This window comes from Mauremys reevesii, linkage group 24 (genome assembly GCF_016161935.1).
Source record: "Mauremys reevesii isolate NIE-2019 linkage group 24, ASM1616193v1, whole genome shotgun sequence".
Taxonomy (NCBI): domain Eukaryota; kingdom Metazoa; phylum Chordata; order Testudines; family Geoemydidae; genus Mauremys; species Mauremys reevesii.
Genome location: NC_052646.1, coordinates 19,001,482 through 19,024,091, shown reverse-complemented (window position 1 = coordinate 19,024,091; position 22,610 = coordinate 19,001,482). Strand labels below are relative to the sequence as shown.

General features: G+C 54.1%; 2 protein-coding genes across 2 annotated transcripts in view; both read left to right on the top strand.

The window, feature by feature from the left end:
• LOC120390226 (myeloid cell surface antigen CD33-like) overlaps positions 1 to 22,610 on the top strand; it is an 83,260-nt gene that overhangs the window by 2,504 nt on the left and 58,146 nt on the right. The window lies entirely within an intron of this gene.
• Positions 1 to 22,610, top strand: part of LOC120390224 (sialic acid-binding Ig-like lectin 10) — a 112,035-nt gene that overhangs the window by 68,783 nt on the left and 20,642 nt on the right. The window contains exons 4-7 of the mRNA XM_039512682.1: positions 6,292 to 6,612; positions 7,736 to 7,789; positions 8,219 to 8,482; positions 12,754 to 12,807. Coding sequence (XP_039368616.1) covers positions 6,292 to 6,612; positions 7,736 to 7,789; positions 8,219 to 8,482; positions 12,754 to 12,807 — 693 coding nt within the window. The remainder of the gene's footprint in view (positions 1 to 6,291; positions 6,613 to 7,735; positions 7,790 to 8,218; positions 8,483 to 12,753; positions 12,808 to 22,610) is intronic.

The following is a 22,610-nucleotide window of genomic DNA, read 5'->3' as shown; positions in this document are numbered from 1 at the left end:
GCTCAGTATCCTGTCTTCCGACAGTGGCCAGTGCCAGGCACCCCAGGGGGGTGGACAGAACAAGGAATCATCAAATGACCCATCCCCTGTCGCCCATTCCCAGCTTCTGGCACAAAGATGCTATGGACACTATCCTTGTACATCATGGCTAATAATCCATTGATTGACCTATCCTCTATGAATTTATCCAGTTCTTTTTGAACCCTGTTAGAGTTTTGGCCTTCACAACATCCTCTGGCAAAGAGTTCCACAGGTTGACTGTGTGTGAAGAAATACTTCCTTACATTTTTTTAAACCTGCCGCCTATTAATTTCATTGGGGAACTCCTAGTTCTTGTGTTATGGGAAGGAGTAAATAACACGTTCTTATTTACTGTCTCCACACCAGTCATGATTTTATAGACCTCTATCATATCCCTCCTTAGTCGTCTCTTTTCCAAGCTAAACAATCCCAGTTTTAGTAATCTCTCCTCATACGGAAGCTGTTCCATCCCCTAATCAGTTTTGTTGCCCTTTTCTGAACCTTTTCCAATTCCAATTTGGGATAAGGCCACAGAACTGCACACAGTATTCAAGATGTGCACGTACCATGGATTTATATAGAGGCAATATGATATTTTCTGTCTTATTATCTATCCCTTTCTTAATGATTCCCAACATTCTGTTGAGTTTTTTTTACAACCGCTGCACATTGAGTGGATGTTTTCAGAGAACTATCCATGGTGACTCCCAGATCCTTTCCCTGAGTGGTAACAGCTAATTTATACCCCATCACTTTATATGTATAGTTGGGATTATGTTTTCCAATGTGCATAATTTTGCATTTATTAACATTGAATTTCATCTGCCATTTTGTTGCCCAGTCACCCAGTTTTGTAAGATCCCTCTGTAGCTCATCGCAGTCAGCTTTGAACTTAACTCTCTTGAGTAGTTTTGTATCATCCGCAATTTTTTCCACCTCCCTGTTTACCCCTTTTTTCCAGATCGTTTATGAACATGTTGAACAGCCCTGGTCCCAGTACAGACCCCTGGGGACACCACTATTCACCTCTCTCCACTGTGAAAATTAGCCTTTTATTCCCATCCTTGGTTTCTTAGCTTTTAACCAGTTACTGATCCCTTCCCACTTATCCCATGACAGCTCACTTTGCTTAAGAGTATTTTGGGGAGGAACCTTGTCCAAGACTTTCTGAAAATCTAAGGACATCGACTGGGTCACCCTTGTCCACATGCTGTTGATTCCATCAAAAAATTCTAGTAGTTTGGCGACCCATGATTTCCCTTTACAAAAACCATATTGAGTCTTCCCCAACAAATCTCTGCATCTGATCATTCTGCTCTTTGCTATACTTTCACTTTACTATAATTTCAACCAGTTTGCCCGTCACTGAAGTTAGGCTTATTGGCCTTCAACTGCTGGGATCACCTTGTGACGATGCGGTTCTGGTGGGACCCAACTGAGAGTGCCAATTCAAGACCAATTGCTTAAACAGGGCAGTTACAGCCCAAGGCTTGGGTTTTTCCATCTCTAAGGCAAACCAAACCAGCGAGACAAAAAGGACTTTGGTTTTACCCCAGTGACCAACACAAGCAATTTCCTTAGACACTCCAGTCTCCCAGTATCACCACCAGAGCCACTCATCCTGGGGAATGAATGGTTATGAAAACCAACACCCCAATAAAAGAAAAAGGTTCTCTCTATCCCAAAGAATCAAGCCCCAGGTCAATATACACATCAGATCTTACCCACAAATCACGCTGTTGCCAATCCTTTAGAATCTAAAACCTAAAGGTTTATTCATAAAAGGAAAAAGGTAGAGATGAGAGCTAGAATTGGTTAAATGGAATCAATTACATACAGTAATGGCAAAGTTCTTAGTTCAGGCTTGCAGTTATCTCATCAAAGAAGGAAACCAAGCTGGGGTGGCAGCAGTTCTTCTTGGGAAATCCATGCTGGGGCTCACCCCGTCGTTCAGCCTCACAAACTGAAGGTTTTATACATTGCTCTAGTAGCTTTCCAGGTGTCGAGGTCAGGCTGACTGGTCTATAGCTCCCCGGCTCCTCCTTTTCCCCCTTTTAAAGATGGCCCCTCTGTTAGCCCTTCCCCTATCTGCTGGGACCTCTCCTGGCATCCATGAGTTGGCAAATATTATTGCCAGTGGCTCCAAGATTTCTTCCACTAATTCCTTCAGACCCCCTGGGTTGAACAGCTTCCTGCCCCACTGATCTGAATTCATTCAAATTGGCCAGAACATCCCTGACATGTTCTTTACTGATCCCGATCTGCAGCCCTTCCCCTTTATTGTCCGTGGTAACTTCACTGGTTTCCCGCTCACATGTTGTTTTTTGTGGGAAGACTGAAGCAAAGCAGGCACTGAGCAGCGCTGCCTTCTGACCTTCTGTCACCAGCTTGGGTTTTTCTGGCCGCTCTCATGATTCTTAAAGAAAATCTCAGGTTTTTTTCACCAATTTAAGGATTTTTTTAGCTCATGATCTCTCAAGACCATCTGGTGATTTGGGGTTTTCTGTGTGGGCGGGAGGTCCCTGTGCTGCCAGCAGCCCCAGATCAGCCCCCTGCAGAGCCCAGCAGCACTGATGGTTCCCCAGGCAGATCTGCGCCCCCCAAACAGCCTCTGCTCTCACACTTCTCACACCCTCCCCATCTGTCTCTAGGTTTGTACCAGCCGGATGCCCCAGCCATGGGCAGAGTCCCGATGCCACAGCAGGACGCTGGGGAAAGGGAGCTCCCGCATCAGGGCCCCCACTGGAGAGCAGGGGGTCCTGCCATGCTGAGGGTCCTGATTCTTGCCCTGCTCTGGAGGGGTAAGTAAGAAGCACCTGCAGCCCCAGGGCAGGGGGAAGGGCAGAACCTGCACTAAGCAGGGCCAGGTCTGTCCCAGAACTTGGAAGGGAGACTGGCCAGAGGGGGAGGGGAGTCCAGTGCCCCCGTGCGGTGCTAGGGGGCACTGAGTGACAGGGAGTGGGGGCAGGGGGTTCGATGTAGGGAGGGATGGAAAGTAAATGGAGTGAGAATTGGTCAAGGACCCAGGGCTGGGCTCGCATGCGGCTGTTGGTCAGGAGTGAGGGGAACCGGCAGAGCTGTGGGGGGAGTTTTGGGGGGGGGCTCTGCTCTCTATGGGTCCCACTTCAATCCCTCCTCATCCCCAGCAGGGTCACTGTCCCAGCTGCCCGGATTTACCCTGACTGTGCCACAGTCGGTGTCAGTGCAGGAGTGTCTCTGCGTTGTCGTCCCCTGCACCTTCACGTACCCAGCCTCGTCTGACACCAACAATCCCTCGGCCCAGCTCTACGGATACTGGTACAAGGAGCCTGCTACTGCGGGCCAGGATCCTCCCGTGGCCAGCAGTCTTCTCACCGTGAAAGTGTTGCAGGAGACCCAGGGCCGGTTCCGGCTGACGGGGGATCCAGCGCGCGGCGACTGTTCCCTGCAAATCAGTGATGCCCAACCGACGGATGCGGGGAGATATTTCTTTTACATCGAGAAAGGCCTGTTAGAACACACTTACCGCTCCAATTCCGATGGCGCTGACCCTGCGCTCACGATCTCCGTGCCAGGTAAGCTGGGGTGGCTCTAGGCACCAGCAAAACAAGCTGGTACCTAGGGTGGCAAAATGTAGGGGGTGGAAAAAGGCTGGGGCCCCAGCTCATCCCGCCGCTGCGAGCCGAGGAGCGGTCCGTCCCCTGCAGCCGGGGCAGGGCCGCGCTACCGGCTCCACTTGGGGGGGAGGGGCGGCCCCTGACCGGTAGCGCGGACCCGCCTGGCTGAAGGGGATGGGCCGCTCCTCCGCCGCTTGTTCGCGCTCGGGTCCTAATCAGCGCAGCAGCAGCCTGGCTCGGGGGGGGGGGCTGAGCCCCGCCCCGCTCCGAGCCGCATGGTCAGGGGGCGGGGCTGCGAGCTCCGGGCTGAGCGGCTCCTCCCCTGACCACGCGGCTCTGAGCGGGGAAGAGCTCAGCCCCCTCCAGAGCCACGCGGCTGCCGCGCTGGGCAGGGCCGCTTCTCGAGGCACGCGGCGAGCCTGGGGTAAACGGCCGGGGCCGGGGGGTTGGCTACGGGGCCGGGGGTCCCGGGGGCAGGAAGGGGGCAGAGGTTCTGTGGGGGCAGGGAAGGGGGTCGGATTGGGGGTCTCAGGGAGGTGGTTGTCAGGCACCCCCAGACCCCATTACCCCACAGGCCCAGCCCTGACCCCCAGCTCCCAGCCCAGCCCCTCTGAGCTGGGCACTCCCAATCCCATCCCCCACAGCCCTGACCCTCATATCCCAGCCCAGCCCCGTTGAGCTGGGCACCCTCCAACCCCATCCCCCTCCACCCCAGACCCCCAGATCTGAGCCCAGCCCCTCTGATCCGGACACCCCCCCTCACCCCATTCCCCCCCCCAGCCCTGACCCCAGCTCTGAGCCCAGCCCCTCTGAGCTGGGCACCCCTGACCCCATTCCCCACAGCCCTGACCCCAGCTCCGAGCCCAGCCCCTCTGAGCTGGGCACCCCTGACCCCATCCCCCACAGCCCTGACCCTCATCTCCAAGCCCAGCCCCGTTGAGCTGGGCCCCTGACCCCATTCCTCCACCCCAGACCCCAGCTCTGAGCCCAGCCCCTCTGATCGGGACATCCCCTCACCCCATCCCCCCACAGCCCTGACCCCAGCTCTGAGCCCAGCCCCTCTGAGCCAGACAACCTCCAACCCCATCTCCCCACAATCCTGAGCCTAGCCCCTGTGAGCCTGGCACCCCCCAGAGCCCAGCTCCCCACCCAGCCCTGGGCAACAGCAGCACCACCTCCAGGCAGTGACAGCCCATTGGCACCAACCATCACCCTCACCCAGCGACCGCCCATTGTGTAACTGCCAATGTAGACAGACCAGTAAAGCAGTTCATGTTTTTAAATCATGTATTTGGTGTATTTTCAAATTATTACAAATTAATTTTCAGTAGTTATTTTTTATGTTACTATAGTATTGCAACTTTTTTTTTGGAAGGGGCCCCCAAAATTGCTTTGCCCCAGGCCCCTGAATCCTCTGGGCAGCCCTGCCCAGTGTGTGTGAGGAGCCGGGGAGGGAGGGAAGAGGGTTCCCCTGGAGCCGAGCCTGGGCTGCGATGGCGGCGAGGGGCTCCTGGAGTGTGTGAGGAGGTGAGCGGCCGGCTGGGTTCGTCGGTGCTGAACAGGTAGCCCCGCAGCCGGAGATCCTCGCCTTCCCTCCTGCCGGGGCTGGGCCAGGGCACCGTGAGGCTGAAGAGCAGCAGGTCCAGGGGGCTCTCCAGGTCCTCGGCCGCCAGCATGTCGGGGGTGAGGGCGGTGAGCGCGAACTGATCCACCTCGGCCACCAGCAGTGCCGCGAATCCCAGGGAGGGGGCCGTGTTCTTTGCATCACCCCGTAGCCGCGCCGCCACCTGGAAGTACTCCCGCTCCGTGCTGCCCAGCAGCTTCACCCGCATGGGGACAGAGTCGCAGCTGGGCCACGGCTCGGCTGCAGTGTGCTGGTAGCGGATCCCACATTTGGGGGGGAGCCCAGTGCTAGGGCAACAGGGGGTGTGAGTGGGGGGGGGAGCCAAAATTTTTTTTGCTTGGGGCGGCAAAAAACCTAGAACCAGCCCTGCAGGTAAGAGCAGCCGCAGTCACCGCTTGTGAGGGTCCCCCCCACTCTGAACTCTGGGGTACAGATGTGGGGACCTGCATGAAAGACCCCTTAAGCTTATATTCTACCTGCTGAGGTTAAACCTTCCCCAAGGCATAAATCCCTTCTCCTCTCCTTGGACGCTATTGCTGCCACCACCAAGTGAGTTATAGAAAAATGCAGGGAAAGGTAACTTGGAATCCCTCTCCTCCCAAAATATCCCCCAAGCCCCTTCACCCCCTTTCCTGTGGAGGCTGGAGAATAATGTACCAACCATTTGGTTAGCAATGTGAGCACAGACCAGACTCTTTGTCTTCAGGACACTAAAAATCAATCAGGTTCTTAAAATGTGTAAAAAAAAAGAATCACACCTGCTAAAATGTGTTTGGAAGGTAACTTCACAGGGTAAATAAAAGATTTCAAACACAGAGGATTCCCCTCTGGCTCAGCTTCACAGTTACAAAAACAGGAATCAAACTACATCTGTATCATAGGAAAATTCAAAGGCTAAAACAAAACATAACCTAGCGTCTTTCCTTGCCTACTTACAATGTCTGTGGTTTTAGATCTAGGCCCTGTCCTGGGGTCGGATCAGGGCCGTGCCCATAGAGGGGAAAGGCCCCGTGTCCCCGAGTGATTCTCTCCCCTCTCCCCGTGTCTCAGGGCTGATGGAAGAGCCAGAGATCCAGATCTCGCCGGCGCGGGGGCTGCCAGGGACGCTGCTGGCCGGGGAGCCAGTGACTGTGACCTGCACGGCCCCTGGGCGCTGCTCCGGGCCCCCTCCCCGAGTCACCTGGACGGAGCCGTTCAGCGACACAGCCCAGAATGTCTCAGCCCAGCTGGAGAATGGCACCTGGGCCCACAGATCCGCGCTCAGCTTCATGCCCGGCCTGGGGGACCACGGCAAAGAGCTCATCTGCAGCGTCACCTACAGGCCACCACGGGGACCTTCGACCAACAGAACCATCCGGCTTCTTGTTGGCTGTGAGTGACCCCCCCAGCTGCTCCATGCCGGCCCCCATTCCCCTCTGCTGGGATCCCCCCCCGGCTCCCCAGCCCTGCCCTCCCCCAACTCAGCCCTGTGGTGGGATCCCCACCCCCCACCAGGCACCTGCAGCCAATTCTCCTCCAGGCCCCTTCGGCCCACACAGTGCAGTCCCTTCTCCCTTGGGATCTTCACCCCTTCCTCTCCCTAGAATCCTCCTGTGCTAGGATCCACCCCCCATTCCAATCCCCCCTTGTTGGGATTCCCTCCCTCACTCCAGTCACCCCAGTTCCCCCTGAGATCCCCCCAGCCTGTCCAACCACATCTCCTCCTCCAGTCACCTTTCTGCCGGGATTGGTGGATGATCTATATGGGGCAGAGGGTTAACGGGACCCAGTTACTGTCTGGCACTAAACATGCTGTGGGTTCAGTGCCCAGAGACCTCGGCCCGCCCTGCCCCAGATGGTACCAGTGTCTAGCTGTTCCAGGTATTGCCTCTGGGTGCAGCCGGGCTGCAGAATACCCAGGCCTGGCCGGCCAAGCCCGGGGGCAAAAGGAGAGGGCTGGGGAGAGACGAACCGAGGGGGGAAGGCAAAGGACCCATGACGGGGGTGTCTGATGTCCCTGGTGGTGGCTGGGTCTGGGATGGGGTGGGGAGAGTGGGGTTATTTATACCCCTGGCTCTGTCCCGCCCTGAGGAGGGCACGTTTGGGGAGCAGGACGCTGAATGCCCAGGCGCCCGGCAGTCAGTGGCGCTGGTGACGCTCGCTCAAGTACCCAGGCTGAAGCAGCCCGGTCCCTCGTTAGTGACTCTGCCAATTAGGCCCAGTTTTGACCCACCAGTTTTGATCCCTTAGGTGTCAGTTTCCCACAGTTCTGGTTCCCCGGCGTGGCCCTAACCCGGCCCCTGGGTTCCGTCGGGCGCCTCTTCGGTTGGGCTCAGTCGGGTCTGTCGCTTCCCTTCCCCGCCCATGGGTCTTGTGTCACTTCAGGGACTTTCCCATCCCGCAGCTGAGCTCACGGTGAGGGGCCATGTCTAGGCTCAGTGATCACTGGTGACCCCCCCCCCCGCCCTGGTGCTGTCCAGCCCCCCTGATCCCCCCTGTCTGGTTTGTGTTACAGACCCGCCCGGGCCCCCCAACATCACTGGGACCCTGACCAGGAACAGACACCCCGGTGAGAGGCCACGCTGCGAGCCCAGAAATCAGAGAACGCCTCCTAGTCACGATCTCTGCACGCTCAGGGCCAGGCCCCAGGCTCAGCTGGTCCATGCCCAGAGGGGAGAGTCCGAGGAAGCCACAGGACTGTGGGGAGGGTGGAGAGGGGAGCAGGCCCTGTTCTCTCTGTCTCCAGACACCAGGGTGGCATTAAGGGGGCTTGGGACAGTGGGGATGGGATGGGTCAGGGACCGATTTCTCCGACAGAAACCGGCTGCCATTGAAAGTCACCAATATTGGCCTCCGACCCCAGAGCTGCTACGCTTCCACATTGGGTGACGGTCGCTTACGTAAACAGCCCCCACTTCCCACCCCAGAGGTGGTTGAATCTTGGTTCCTTGGCAGAGGATCTCTGGGGGGGCCTAACCTGCCTGCTCATCTCTTCCAGTGCCAGATGCGTGGGGAGCTGAGGGCGACGTTGTGTCTCTGCAGACCCAGGAAGGCGACTCCCTGAGCCTGAGCTGTGAGGCTGGGAGCAGAGCCGAGGCCACCCTGAGCTGGGCCAAGGGGAAAGAGTCCCTGAGCCCTGGCCAGGGAGGGGCCAGGCACCTGGAGCTGCCGAATCTCAGCCCAGGGGACTCTGGGGAATATCGGTGCTGGGCCAAGAATTCCTACGGGTCGGCCAGCCGGGCCCTGCGTGTGCACGTGCAGAGTAAGGCTCTATGGGAGGCCGTGTTGCAGTGTGGCAGGGAGTTAGTGGGGGGCACTCCCCCATCTAATAAGTTGCTGTGGGTATTTCAGCTCTAGAGAGGACTCTGCAAATCACTGTCTCTAAAACTAACAGGAATATTCCAAGGTATCGCTAGGGGGCGGGGAGTGGGTCACGGGGCCTTTCTCTTCTAGGGGGTGCTGGCCCTGATGCGGCCCCCGGGCAGGGACTGGCTGGCTCAGGGTGTGAGTGACTACTTGTTATTCCTGTACCCAGATCCACCCACACTGGTGGCTGACGGTTCACAGCACATGGCCCGGGAGGGCGACTCCCTGCAGCTCATGAGGGGGAAAGGAGTCCAGGAGAGCTGGCTGTATTTTAAAGAATCCTTTTTTAGGTTGCAGGAACAAACCATCCCGATGTGTAGAAACAATAGTAAATACGGCAGGCGACCGGCTTGGCTTAACAGTCAGAGCCGGCTCTAGACCCCAGCGTGCCAAGAGCGCGCGTGGGGCGGCGTTTTGCCAGCAGGGTGGCAAGCAGCTTCAGCAGACCTTCTGCAGTCATACCTGCGGAAGCTCCACCAGAGCCGCAGACCAGCTGTGAGAGGTCCCGCGTAGCCGCGGGACCGGCGCTCGGCAGCGCACCCCCCTGCGGTGTGCAGCCCTGCTTGGGGCGGCAGAATTCTTAGAGCCGCCCCTGTTAACAGTGAAATCCTTCCAGATCTTAAACATAACAAAGAAGGTTACAAGAAGTGGAAGATTGGACAAATGACCAGGGAGGAATATAAAAATATTGCTCAGGCTGCAGGAGTGAAATCAGGAAGGCCAAATCACATTTGGAGTTACAGCTAGCAAGGGATGTTAAGAGTAAGAAGAAGGGTTTCTTCAGGTATGTTAGCAACAATAAGAAAGTCAAGGAAAGTGTGGGCCCCTTACTGAATGAGGGAGGCAACCTAGTGACAGAGGATGTGGAAAAATCTAGTGTACTCAATGCTTTTTTTGCCTCTGTCTTCACAAAGGGCGACTCCCAGGTGGCTGCACTGGGCAGCACAGTATGGGGAGGAGGTGACCAGCCCTCTGTGGAGAACGAAGTGGTTCGGAACTATTTAGAAAAGCTCATAGACTCATAGACTTTAAGGTCAGAAGGGACCATTATTATCATCTAGTCTGACCTCCAGCACAATGCAGGCTACAGAATCTCACCCACCCACTCCTGTATCAAACTTCTAACCTATGTCTGAGCTATTGAAGTCCTCAAATCATGGTTTAAAGACTTCAAGGTGCAGAGAATCCTCCAGCAAGTGACCCGTACCCCATGCTGCAGAGGAAGGCGAAAAACCTCCAGAGCCTCTGCCAATCTGCCCTGGAGGAAAATTCCTTCCCAACCCCAAATATGGCGATCAGCTAAACCCTGAGCATGAGGGTAAGACTCACCCGCCAGCACCCAGGAAAGAATTCTCTGTAGTAACTCAGATCCCACTTCATCTAATATCCCATCACAGACCATTGGGCATATTTACCTGCTGATAATCAAAGGTCAGTTGCCAAAATTAGGCTATCCCATCATACCATCCCTTCCATAAACTTATCAAGCTTTGTCTTAAAGCCAGATGTGTCTTTTGCCCTCACTACTACCCTTGGAAGGCTGTTCCAGAAACTTCACTCCTCTAATGGTTAGAAACCTTCATCTAATTTCAAGTCTAAACTGCCTAGTGTCCAGTTTAAATCCATTTGTTCTTGTGTCAACATTGGTACTAAACTTAAATAATTCCTCTCCCTCCCTAATATTTATCCCTCTTATATATTTATAAAGAGCAATCATATCCCCCCTCAACCTTCTTTTAGTTATGCTAAACAAGCCAAGCTCTTTGAGTCTCCTTTCATAAGACAGGTTTTCCATTCCTTGGATCATCCTAGTAGCCCATCTCTGAATCTGTTCCAGTTTGAATTCACCCTTCTTAAACATGGGAGACCAGAACTGCACACAGTATTCCAGATGAGGCCTCACCAGTGCCTTGTATAAGCTGGACGAGGGTGCTAAAGGAGTTGGCTGATGTGATTGCAGAGCCATTGGCCATTATCTTTGAAAACTCATGGTGAAGGAGGGAGGTCCTGGTTGACTGGAAAAAGGCTAATGTAGTGCCCATCTTTAAAAAAGGGAAGAAGGAGGACTGGGGAACTACAGGCCAGTCAGCTTCACCTCAGTTACTGGAAAAATCATGGAGCAGGTCCTCAAGGAATCAATTCTGAAGCACTTAGAGGAGAGTAAAGTGAGCAGGAACAGTCACCGTGGATTCACCAAGGGCAAGTCATGCCTGACTAACCTAATTGCCTTCTATGAGCAGATAACTGGCTCTGTGGATGAGGGTAAAGCAGTGGACGTGTTATTCCTTGATTATAGCAAAGCTTTTGATACAGTCTCCCACGGTATTCTTGCCAGCAAGTTAAAGAAGTATGGGCTGGATGAATGGACTATAAGGTGGATAGAAAGCTGGCTAGATCATCGGACTCAACAGGTAGCGATTAATGGCTCCATGTCTAGTTGGCAGCCAGGATGAAGTGGAGTGCTCCAAGGGTCGGTGCTAGGGCCGGTTTTGTTCAATATCTTCATTAATGATCTGGAGGATGGCGTGGACTGCACCCTCAGCAAGTTTGCAGATGACACCAAACTTGGAGGAGTGGTGGATACGCTGGAGGGTAGGGATAGGTTACAGAGGGTTCTAGACAAATGAGAGGCTTGGGCCAAAAGAAACCTGATGAGGTTCAACAAGGACAAGTGGAGAGTGCTGCACTTAGGACAGAAGAATCCCATGCACTGCTACAGAGTAGGGACCGAGAGGCTAGGCAGCAGTTCTGCAGAAAAGGACCTAGGGGTTACAGTGGACAAGAAGCTGGATATCAGTCAACAGTGTGTCCTTTTTGCCAAGAAGGCTAATGGAATTTTGGGCTGTATAAGTAGGGGCAGTGGGCTACCCTTTCTACCCCGACTTGTCTTGCTCCCAAAATCCTTCTGTGCTGCGATCTGCAAACCCCATTCCAATCACCACTTGTTAGGATTTCACGTCACACCAGCCACCCCAGTTCCCCCTGAGATCCCCCCAGACTGTCCCACCACGTCTCCTCCCCACTCCCCTTTCTGCCAGGATTGCTGGATGCTCTATATGGGGCAGAGGGTTAATGGGATCCAGTCATTGTCCGGCACTAAACACGCTCCGGGCTCGGTGCCCAGAGACCTTGGCCCACTCTGCCCCAGGAAAACCCCCGTTAAATGGTCTGTGACCCTCGTGCTGCAGATCCAGGGCAGAGGGAAAATCAGCAGCCGCCTTTGCGAGGTGAAGGATCAAATCAGGCATCACTGTAAGGACGGCCCTTGTTCCCATCAGTCGGAGGATGATTTAGAAGGAACTTGCCCCCCAGTGCCCCGCCCGTGTCTGAGCCCAGGCCCCAGCCTGACCCCGAATGTCTACACAGACCTCGGAGGAAACGTCTTCCCTGCAATCAGAGACCCGCAGCCTGAGCCCCACAAGCCCAACCCAGTGGACCCAGGCTCTGAGCCTCGGCGCCGCAGGGCTTTGAGGGCAGCGGGGATGGACAATGCCAGGCCTGGCCAGCCAGTATCAGCGTCCGGCTGTTCTGGGTGTTACTTTTAGCTGCCCCTCTGGGCGCAGCCAAACTGCAAAATACCCAGCCCTGGCCGGCTAAGCCAGAGGGCAAAAGGAGAGAGCTGCGGAGAGACAAACCAAGGGGGAAAGGCAAAGGACCCATGACGGGGGTGTCTGATGTCCCTGGTGGTGGCTGGGTCTGGGGTGGGGGTGGGAGTGGGGTTATTTAGACCCCTGGCTCTGTCCCGCCCTGGGGAGGAGACGCTTGGGGAGCAGGACACTGAATGCCCAGGCGCCCGGCAGACGATGGCGCTGGTGACACTCGGACAATTACCCAGTCTGAAGCAGACCAGCCCCTCGTTAGTGACTCTGCCAATTAGGCCCAATTTTGACCTAACAGTCTTGGTCCTTTAGGTGTCAGTTTCTCATGTTTTCGTTTCCCCGGCGCGGCCCTAACCCGGCCTCTGGGTTAAATCAGGAGCCTTTTGGGTTGGGCTCAGTTGGGTCTGTCACTTCCCTTCCCTGCCCACGGGCCTTGTGTCACTTCAGGGACTTTCCCGTCCCCCAGCTGAGCTCATAGCGAGGGACCGTGTCTAGGCTCAGTGATCACTAGCGACCCCCCCAGTGCTGTCCAACCCCCCTGATCCCCCCTGTCTGGTTTGTGTTACAGACCCGCCCAGGCCCCCCAACATCACCGGGACCCTGACCAGGAACGGACGCCCCGGTGAGAGGCCGCGCTGCGAGCCCCGGGAATCAGCGAGCGCCTCCTAGTCATGCTCTGCTCACGCTCAGAGCCAAGCCCCAGGTTGAGGCGGGCCAGGCTGGTCTAGCCCGGAGGGGAGAGCCCGAGGCAGCCACAGGACTGTGGGGAGGGTGGGGAGGGCAGCAGGCCCTGTTCCCTCTGTCTCCAGACACTAGGGTGGCATTACGGGGGCTTGGGATACTGGGAATGAGATGTCAGGGACTGATTTCTCCAACAGAGACCGGCTGCCATTGAAAGTCACCAATATTGGCCTCTGACTCCAGAGCTGCTACGCTTCCACACTGGGTGAGGGCTCCTCATGTAAACAGCCCCCATTTCCCACCACAGAGGTGGCTGAATCTTGGTTCCTTGGCAGAGGATCTCTGGGGGGCCTAACCTGCCTGCTCGTCTCTTCCAGTGCCAGATGCGTGGGGAGCTGAGGGCGACATCATGTCTCTGGTGACCCAGGAGGGCGACTCCCTGAGCCTGAGCTGTGATGCTGGGAGCAGAGCCGAGGCCACCCTGAGCTGGGCCAAGGGAAATGAGTCCCTGAGCCCTGGACAGGGAGGGGCCGGGCACCTGGAGCTGCCGAATCTCAGCCCAGGGGACGCTGGGGAATATCGGTGCTGGGCCAAGAATTCCTACGGGTCGGCCAGCCAGGCCCTGCGTGTGCACGTGCAGAGTAAGGCTCTATGGGGCGCCGTGCTGCAGTGTGGCAAGGGGTCAGTGGGGATCACTCCCCAATCTGATACGTTGCCGTGGGTATTTCAGCTTTAGAGAGGACTCTGCATATCTCCCAAGCTAACAGGAACATCCCCAGCTATTCCAAGGTATCGCTAGGGGGCGGGGAGTGGGGCATGGGGCCTTTCCCCTCTAGGGGGCGCTGGCCCCGATGCAGCCCCCGGGCAGGGACTGGCTTGCTCAGGGTGTGAGTGGCTTCTTGATATTCCTGTTCCCAGATCCCCCCACCCTGGTGGCCAACGGTTCACAGCACATGGCCCGGGAGGGCAACTCCCTGCGGCTCCTCTGCTCCATCGCCAGCAACGCCCCTGCCACACTGGGCTGGGTGAGGGGGAGCCGAGCCGTCACGGGTGCTGGCCCCATGGGGATGAATCAGCTGTGGATGGAGCTGCCCAACATGTTGACTGAGGATGGGGGGCTGTATGGGTGCTGGGCCCAGAATGAGAGCTCTGCCCAGGGGACATTCCAGCTGCGCATTGAGTGTGAATGGGGTTAGCCCACAGGACTCCCTGCCACCAGGCGTGAGTGACGTTAACCCGCAGGACTCCTTGCCACTGGATTTCTCTCTCTGACTATTGTCGTTGGTTCTCCTGCGCTCCCCAGACAGCCCCTTGCCGGGGACCAGGCTGAACTCGTCCTGCCATCACCAGGGGCCCAGCATCAGCTGCAGCTGCTCCCTGCGCTTCCACCCCCCACCCCGGCTCCAGTAGCAGGTGGACAGGGAGCCCCTGGCTGTGAATGGCTCATGGGGGGCTCTGCAGGTCAGCTCGTGGGCTCAGGGGGACGAGATGCTCAGAAAAGTGTAGGGGACAATTTCCTGGTGTAAGTGCTGGAGGACCCAACTAGGGGCAGAGCTCTTCTAGACCTGCTGCTCACAAACAGAGTTGAGTTAGTAGGGGAAGCAAGAGTGTATGAGAACCTGAGAGGCAGTGCCCATGAGATGGTCGAGCTCAGGATCCTGACGCAAGAAAGAAAGGAGAGCAGCAGAATACGGACCCTGGATTTCAGAAAAGCAGACTTTGACTCCCTCAGGAAACTGATGGGCAGGATCCCCTGGGAGAATAACATGAGGGGGAAAGGAGTCCAGGAGAGCTGGCTGTATTTTAAAGAATCCTTATTGAGGTTGCAGGAATAAACCATCCCGATGTGTAGAAAGAATAGTAAATACCGCAGGCAACCGGCTTGGTTTAACAGTGAAATCCTTCCAGATCTTAAACACAAAAAAGAAGGTTACAAGAAGTGGAAGACTGGAGAAATGACCAGGGAGGAGTATAAAAATATTGCTCAGGCATGCAGGAGTGAAATCAGGAAGGCCAAATCACACTTGGAGTTGCAGCTAGCAAGAGATGTTTAGAGTAACAAGAAGGGTTTGTTCTGGTATGTTAGCAAGAAGAAGAAAGTCAAGGAAAGTGTGGGGCCCTTACTGAATGAGGGAGGCAACCTAGTGACAGAGGATGTGGAAAAATCTAGTGTACTCAATGCTTTTTTTGCCTCTGTCTTCACAAAGGGTGACTCCCAGATGGCTGCAGTGGGCAGCACAGTATGGGGAGAAGGTGACCAGCCCTCTGTGGAGAAAGAAGTGGTTCAGGACTATTTAGAAAAGCTCATAGACTTTAAGGTCAGAAGGGACCGTTATGATCATCTAGTCTGACCTCCAGCACAATGCAGGCCACAGAATCTCACCCACCCACTCCTGTATCAAACTCCTAACCTATGTCTGAGCTATTGAAGTACTCAGATCATGGTTTAAAGTCTTCAAGGTGCAGAGAATCCTCCAGCAACTGACCCGTACCCCACGCTGCAGAGGAAGGCGAAAAATGTCCAGGGCCTCTGCCAATCTGCCCTGGAGGAAAATTCCTTCCCCACTCCAAATATGGCGATCAGCTAAACCCTGAGCATGGGGGCAAGACTCACCCGCCAGCACCCAGGAAAGAATTCTCTGTAGTAACTCAGATCCCACCCAATCTAACATCCCATCACAGACCACTGGGCATATTTACCTGCTGATAAACAAAGGTCAATTGCCAAAATTAGGCTATCCCATCATAGCATCCCCTCCAAAAACTTATCAAGCTTATGGAGGGGATGGTATGATGGGATAGCCTAATTTTAGGTTCAACAAAGAGAAGTGCAGAGTCCTCCACTTTGGACAGAAGAATCCCATGCACCGCTACAGACTAGGGACCGAGTGCCTGGGCAGCAGTTCTGCAGAAAAGGACCTAGGGGTTACAGTGGATGAGAAGCTGGATATCAGTCAACAGTGTGCCCTTGTTGCCAAGAAGGCTAATGGCATTTTGGGCTGTATAAGTAGGGGCAGTGGGCTCCCCTTTCTAGCCCGACTTGTCCTGCTCCTAAAATCCTCCTGTGCTGCGATCTGCACCCCCCCCATTCCAATCACCACTTGTTGGGATTTCCCCTCACACCAGCCACCCCAGTTCCCCCTGAAATCCCCCCGGGCTGTCCCACCACGTCTCCTCCCCCCTCCCCTTTCTGCCGGAATCAGAGGATGCTCTATATGGAGTAGAGTGTTAACGGGACCCTGTCACTGTCCTGCACTAAACACACTCCGGGCTTGGTGCCCAGAGACCTCGGCCTGCCCTGCCCGAGGGAAACCCCCATTAAATGGCCTGTGACCCTCGCGCTGCAGATCCTGGGCAGAGGGAAAGTCAGCAGCCGCCTTTGCGATGTGAAGGATCAAATCAGGCATCACTGTAAGGACGGCCCTTGTTCCCGTCAGTTGGAGGAAGATTTAGAAGGAACCTGCCTCCCAGTTCCCCAGCCCGTGTCTGATCAGAGGCCCCAGCACAACCCCGAACGTCTGCACAGACCTCGGAGGAAACGTCCGTGCTGCAATCAGAGACCCCCAGCCCGAGCCCTGCGAGCCCGACCCAACGGACCCAGGCTTTGAGCCTCGGCGCCACGGGACTTTGAGGGCAGCAGGGATGGACCCTGCCAGGCCTGGCCAGACAGTATCAGCGTCCGGCTGTTCTGGGTTTTACTTTTAGCAGCCCCTCTGGACGGAGCCGGGCTGCAAAATACCCAGCCCTGGCCGGCTAAGCCAAAGGGCAAAAGGAAAGGGTTGGGAGAGACGAACTGAGGGAGGAAGGCAAAGGACCCATGACGGGGGTGTCTGATGTCCCTGATGGTGGCTGGGTCTGGGATGAGGGGCGGGGGGAGTGGGGTTATTTAGACCCCTGGCTCTGTCCCGCCCTGGGGAGGAGACGCTTGGGGAGCAGGACACTGAATGCCCAGGCGCCCGTCAGTCAGTGACACTGGTGACACTCGCTCAACTACCCAGCCTGAAGCAGCCCGGCCCCTCGTTAGTGGCTCTGCCAATTAGGCCCAATTTTGACCAACCAGTTTTGGTCCCTTAGGTGTCAGTTTCATATATTTCTGTTTCCCCGGCTCTGCCATAACCCGGCCTCTGAGTTAAATCAGGAGTCTTTTGGGTGGGGCTCAGTCGGGTCTGTCACTTCCCTTCCCCGCCCATGGGTCTTGTGTCACCTCAGGGACTTTCCCGTCCCCCAGCTGACCTCAGAGCAAGGGGCCGTGTCTAGGCTCTGTGATCACAAGCGACCCCCCACCCTGGTGCTGTCCAGCTCCCCTGATCCCCCCTGTCTGTTTTGTGTTACAGATCCACCCGGGCCCCCCAACATCACCGGGACCCTGACCAGGAATGGACGCCCCGGTGAGAGGCCGCGCTGTGAGCCACAGGAATCAGCGAGCGCCTCCTAGTCACGCTCTGCCCGAGCTCAAGGCCAGGTGCCAGGGTCAGCTGGTCCAGGCTGGTCTATGCCCAGAGGGGAGAGCCTGAGGCAGCCACAGGACCGTGGGGAGGGTGGTGAGGAGAGCAGGCCCTGTTCCCTCTGTCTCCAGACACCAGGGTGGCATTAAGGGGGCTCGGGATAGTGGGAATGAGATGGGTCAGGGACCGATTTCTCCAACAGAGACCAGCTGCCATTGAAAGTCACCAATATTGGCCTCCGACTCCAGAGCTGCTACGCTTCCACACTGGGCGAGGGCTCCTCATGTAAACAGCCCCCGTTTCCCACCCCAGAGGTGGCTGAATCTTGGTTCCTTGGCAGAGGATCTCTGGGGGGCCTAACCTGCCTGCTCGTCTCTTCCAGTGCCAGATGCGTGGGGAGCAGAGGGTGACATTGTGATTCTGGTGACCCAGGAAGGCGACTCCCTGAACCTGAGCTGTGAGGCTGGGAGCAGAGCCGAGGCCACCCTGAGCTGGGCCAAGGGGAACGAGACCCAGAGCCCTGGACAGGGAGGGGCCGGATGCCTGGAGCTGCTGAATCTCAGCCCAGGGGATGCTGGGGAGTATTGTTGCTGGGCGAAGAATTCCTACGGGTCGGCCAGCCGGGCCCTGCGTGTGCATGTGCAGAGTAAGGCTCTAGGGGGCACTGTGCTGCATTGTGTCAGGGGGTCAGTGGGGGGCGCTCTCCAATCTAATACGTTTCCGTGGGTATTTCAGCTCTAGAGTGGACTCTGAAAATCTCCCTAGGTAACAGGAACATCCCCAGCTATTCCAAGGTATCACTAGGGGGTGGGGAGTGGGGCATGGGGCCTTTCCCCTCTAGGGGGCACTGGCCCCGATGCAGCCATCGGGCAGGGACTGGCTGGCTCAGGGTGCAAGTGGCTTCTTGTTATTCTTGTTCCCAGATCCCCTCACGCTGGTGGCCAACGGTTCACAGCACATGGCCTGGGAGGGCGACTCCCTGCGGCTCCTCTGCTCCGTCGCCAGCAACGCCCCTGCTACATTGGGCTGGGTGAGGGGGAACGAGCCGTTGGGGGTGCCCGACCCATGGGGATGAATCATCTGTGGCTGGAGCTGCCCAACATGTTGACTGAGGATGTGGGGCTCTATGGGTGCTGGGCCCAGAATGAAAGCGCCATCCCGGGGATGTTCCAGCTGCGCATTGAGTGAGAATGGGGTTAGCCCACAGGACTCCCTGCCACCAGGCGTGAGTGGAGTTAACCCGCGGGTCTCCCTGCCACTGGACTTCTCTCTCTGACTATTGTCGCTGGCTCTCCTGCGCTTCCCAGACAGCCCGTGGCCGAGGACCAGGCTGAACTCATCCTGCCAGTGCCAGGGGCCCAGCATCAGCTGCAGCTCCTCCCTGCGTTCCCACCCCCCACCCCAGCTCCAGTGGCAGGTGGACAGGGAGCCCCTAGCTGGGAACGGCTCATGGGGAGGCCCTGCAGGTCAGCCCGTGGGCCCAGGGGGACGAGACTGTCAGAAAAGTGTAGGGGACAATTTCCTGGTGCAAGTGCTGGAGGAACCAACTAGGGGCAGAGCTCTTCTAGACCTGCTGCTCACAAACTGGGAATAATTAGTAGGGGAAGCAAAAGTGGATGAGAACCTGTGAGGCAGTGACCATGAGATGGTCGAGTTCAGGATCCTGACACAAGGAAGAAAGGAGAGCAGCAGAATACGGACCCTGGACTTCAGAAAAGCAGACTTTGACTCCCTCAGGGAACTGATGGGCAGGATCCCCTGGGAGAATAACATGAGGGGGAAAGGAGTCCAGGAGAGCTGCCTGTATTTTAAATAATCCTTTTTGAGGTTGAAGGAACAAACCATCCCGACGTATAGAAAGAATAGTAAATATGGCAGGCAACCAGCTTGGCTTAACAGTGAAATTCTTCCAGAACATAAACAGAAAAAGGAAGCTTAGAAGAAGCGGAAGATTGGACAAATGATCAGGAAGGAGTATAAAAATATTGCTCAGGCTGCAAGAGTGAAATCAGGAAGGCCAAATCACACTTGGAGTTGACGCTAGCAAGAGATGTTAAGAGCAACAAGAAGGGTTTGTTCCGGTATGTTAGCAACAAAAAGAAAGTCAAGGAAAGTGTGGGCCCCTTACTGAATGAGGGAGGCAACCTAGTGACAGAGATGGTGGAAAAAGCTCATGTACTCAATGCTTTTTTAGCTTCTCTCTTTATGAACAAGGGCAGCTCTCAGACAGCTGCACTGGGCAGCACAGCATGTGGAGCACGTGACCAGCCCTCTGTGGAGAAAGAAGTGGTTTGAGACTATTTAGAAAAGCTGGATGAGCACAAGTCCATGGGGCAGATGAGCTGCATCCGAGAGTGCTAAAGGAGTTGGCAGATGTGATTGCAGAGCCATTGGCCATTAGCTTTGAAAATTCATGGAGATCAGGGAATGTCCTGGATGACTGGAAAAAGACTGATGTAGTGCCCATCTTTAAAAAAGGGAAGAAAGAGGATCTGAGGAACTACAGGCCAGTCAGCTTCACCTCAGTTCCTGGAAAAATCATGGAGCAGGTCTTCAAGGAATCAATTCTGAAGCACTTAGAGGAGAGGAAATTGAGCAGGAACAGTCACTCGCAGGGAGCCCGGGGGTGCAGGGCCCTGACTACCCCACAGTCCGCGACAACAGGTCCTCAAGGAATCAATTCTGAAGCACTTAGAGGAGAGGAAATTGAGCAGGAACAGTCACCGTGGATTCAACAAGGGCAAGTCATACCTGACTAACCTAATTGCCTTCTATGATGAGAAAACTGGCTCTGTGGATGAGGGGAAAGCAGTAAGAACATAACATAAGAACATAAGAAAGGCCGTACCGGGTCAGACCAAATGTCCATCTAGCCCAGTATCTGTCTACCGACAGTGGCCAATACCAGGTGCCCCTGAGGGAGTGAACCTAACAGGCAATGATCAAATGATCTCTATCCTGCCATCCATCTCCATCCTCTGACGAACAGAGGCTAGGGACACCATTCTTACCCATCCTGGCTAATAGCCATTTATGGACTTAGCCACCATGAATTTATCCAGTCCCCTTTTAAACATTGTTATAGTCCTAGCCTTCACAACCTCCTCAGGTAAGGAGTTCCACAAGTTGACTGTGCGCTGCGTGAAGAAGAACTTCCTTTTATTTGTTTTAAACCTGCTGCCTATTAATTTCATTTGGTGACCCCTAGTTCTTGTATTATGTGAATAAGTAAATAACTTTTCCTTATCCACTTTCTCAACATCACTCATGATTTTATATACCTCTATCATGTCCCCCCTTAGTCTTCTCTTTTCCAAACTGAAGAGTCCTAGCCTCTTTAATCTTTCCTCATATGGGACCTTCTCTAAACCCCTAATCATTTTAGTTGCTCTTGTCTGAACCTTTTCTAGTGCTAGAATATCTTTTTTGAGGTGAGGAGACCACATCTGTACACAGTATTCGAGATGTGGGCGTACCATGGATTTATATAAGGGCAATAATATATTCTCAGTCTTATTCTCTATCCCCTTTTAATGATTCCTAACATCCTGTTTGCTTTTTGACCGCCTCTGCACACTGCGTGGACATCTTCAGAGAACTATCCACGATAACTCCAAGATCTTTTTCCTGACTCGTTGTAGTTAAATTAGCCCCCATCATGTTGTATGTATAGTTCGGGTTATTTTTTCCAATGTGCATTACTTTACATTTATCCACATTAAATTTCATTTGCCATTTTGTTGCCCAATCACTTAGTTTTGTCAGATCTTTTGAAGTTCTTCACAATCTGCTTTGGTCTTAACTATCTTGAGTAGTTTAGTATCATCTGCAAACTTTGCCACCTCACTGTTTACCCTTTCTCCAGATCATTTATGAATAAATTGAATAGGATTGGTCCTAGGACTGACCCTTGGGGAACACCACTAGTTACCCCTCTCCATTCTGAGAATTTACCATTAATTCCTACCCTTTGTTCCCTGTCCTTTAACCAGTTCTCAATCCATGAAAGGACCTTTCCTTTTATCCCATGACAGCTTAATTTACGTAAGAGCCTTTGGTGAGGGACCTTGTCAAAGGCTTTCTGGAAATCTAAGTACACTATGTCCACCGGATCCCCTTGTCCACATGTTTGTTGACCCCTTCAAAGAACTCTAATAGATTAGTAAGACACGATTTCCCTTTACAGAAACCATGTTGACTATTGCTCAAGAGTTTATGTTTTTCTATGTGTCTGACAATTTTATTCTTTACTATTGTTTCAACTAATTTGCCCGGTACCGACGTTAGACTTACCGGTCTGTAATTGCCGGGATCACCCTAGAGCCCTTTTTAAATATTGGCGTTACATTAGCTAACTTCCAGTCATTGGGTACGAAGCCGATTTAAAGGACAGGTTACAAACCTTAGTTAATAGTTCCGCAACTTCACATTTGAGTTCTTTCAGAACTCTTGGGTGAATGCCATCTGGTCCCGTTAATGTTAATGTTGAGTTTATCAATTAATTCCAAAACCTCCTCTACTGATACTTCAATCTGTGACAGTTCCTCAGATTTGTCACCTACAAAAGCCAGCTCAGGTTTGGGAATCTCCCTAACATCCTCAGCCGTGAAGACTGAAGCAAAGAATCCATTTAGTTTCTCCGCAATGACTTTATCATCTTTAAGCGCTCCTTTTGTATTTTCATCGTCAAGGGGCCCCACTGGTTGTTTAGCAGGCTTCCTGCTTCTGATGTACTTAAAAAACATTTTGTTATTACCTTTGGAGTTTTTGGCTAGCCGTTCTTCAAACTCCTCTTTGGCTTTTCTTATTACACTCTTGCACTTAAGTTGGCAGCGTTTGTGCTCCTTTCTATTTGCCTCACTAGGATTTGACTTCCACTTTTTAAAGGAAGTCTTTTTATCTTTCACTGCTTCTTTTACATGGTGGTTAAGCCATGGTGGCTCTTTTTTAGTTCTTTTACAGTTTTTCTTAATTTGGGGTATACATTGAAGTTGGGCCTCTATTATGGTGTCTTTAAAAAGGGCCCACGCAACTTGCAGGGATTTCACTTTAGTCAATGTACCTTTTAACTTTTGTCTAACTAACCCCCTCAGTGGATGTGTTATTCCTTTGTTTTTAGCAAAGCTTTTGATACAGTCTCCCACGGTATTCTTGCCAGCAAGTTAAAGAAGTATGGGCTGGATGAATGGACTATAAGGTGGATAGAAAGCTGGCTAGATCGTTGGACTCAACAGGTAGCGATCAATGGCTCCATGTGTAGTTGGCAGCCAGTATGAAGTGGAGTGCCCCAAGGGTCGGT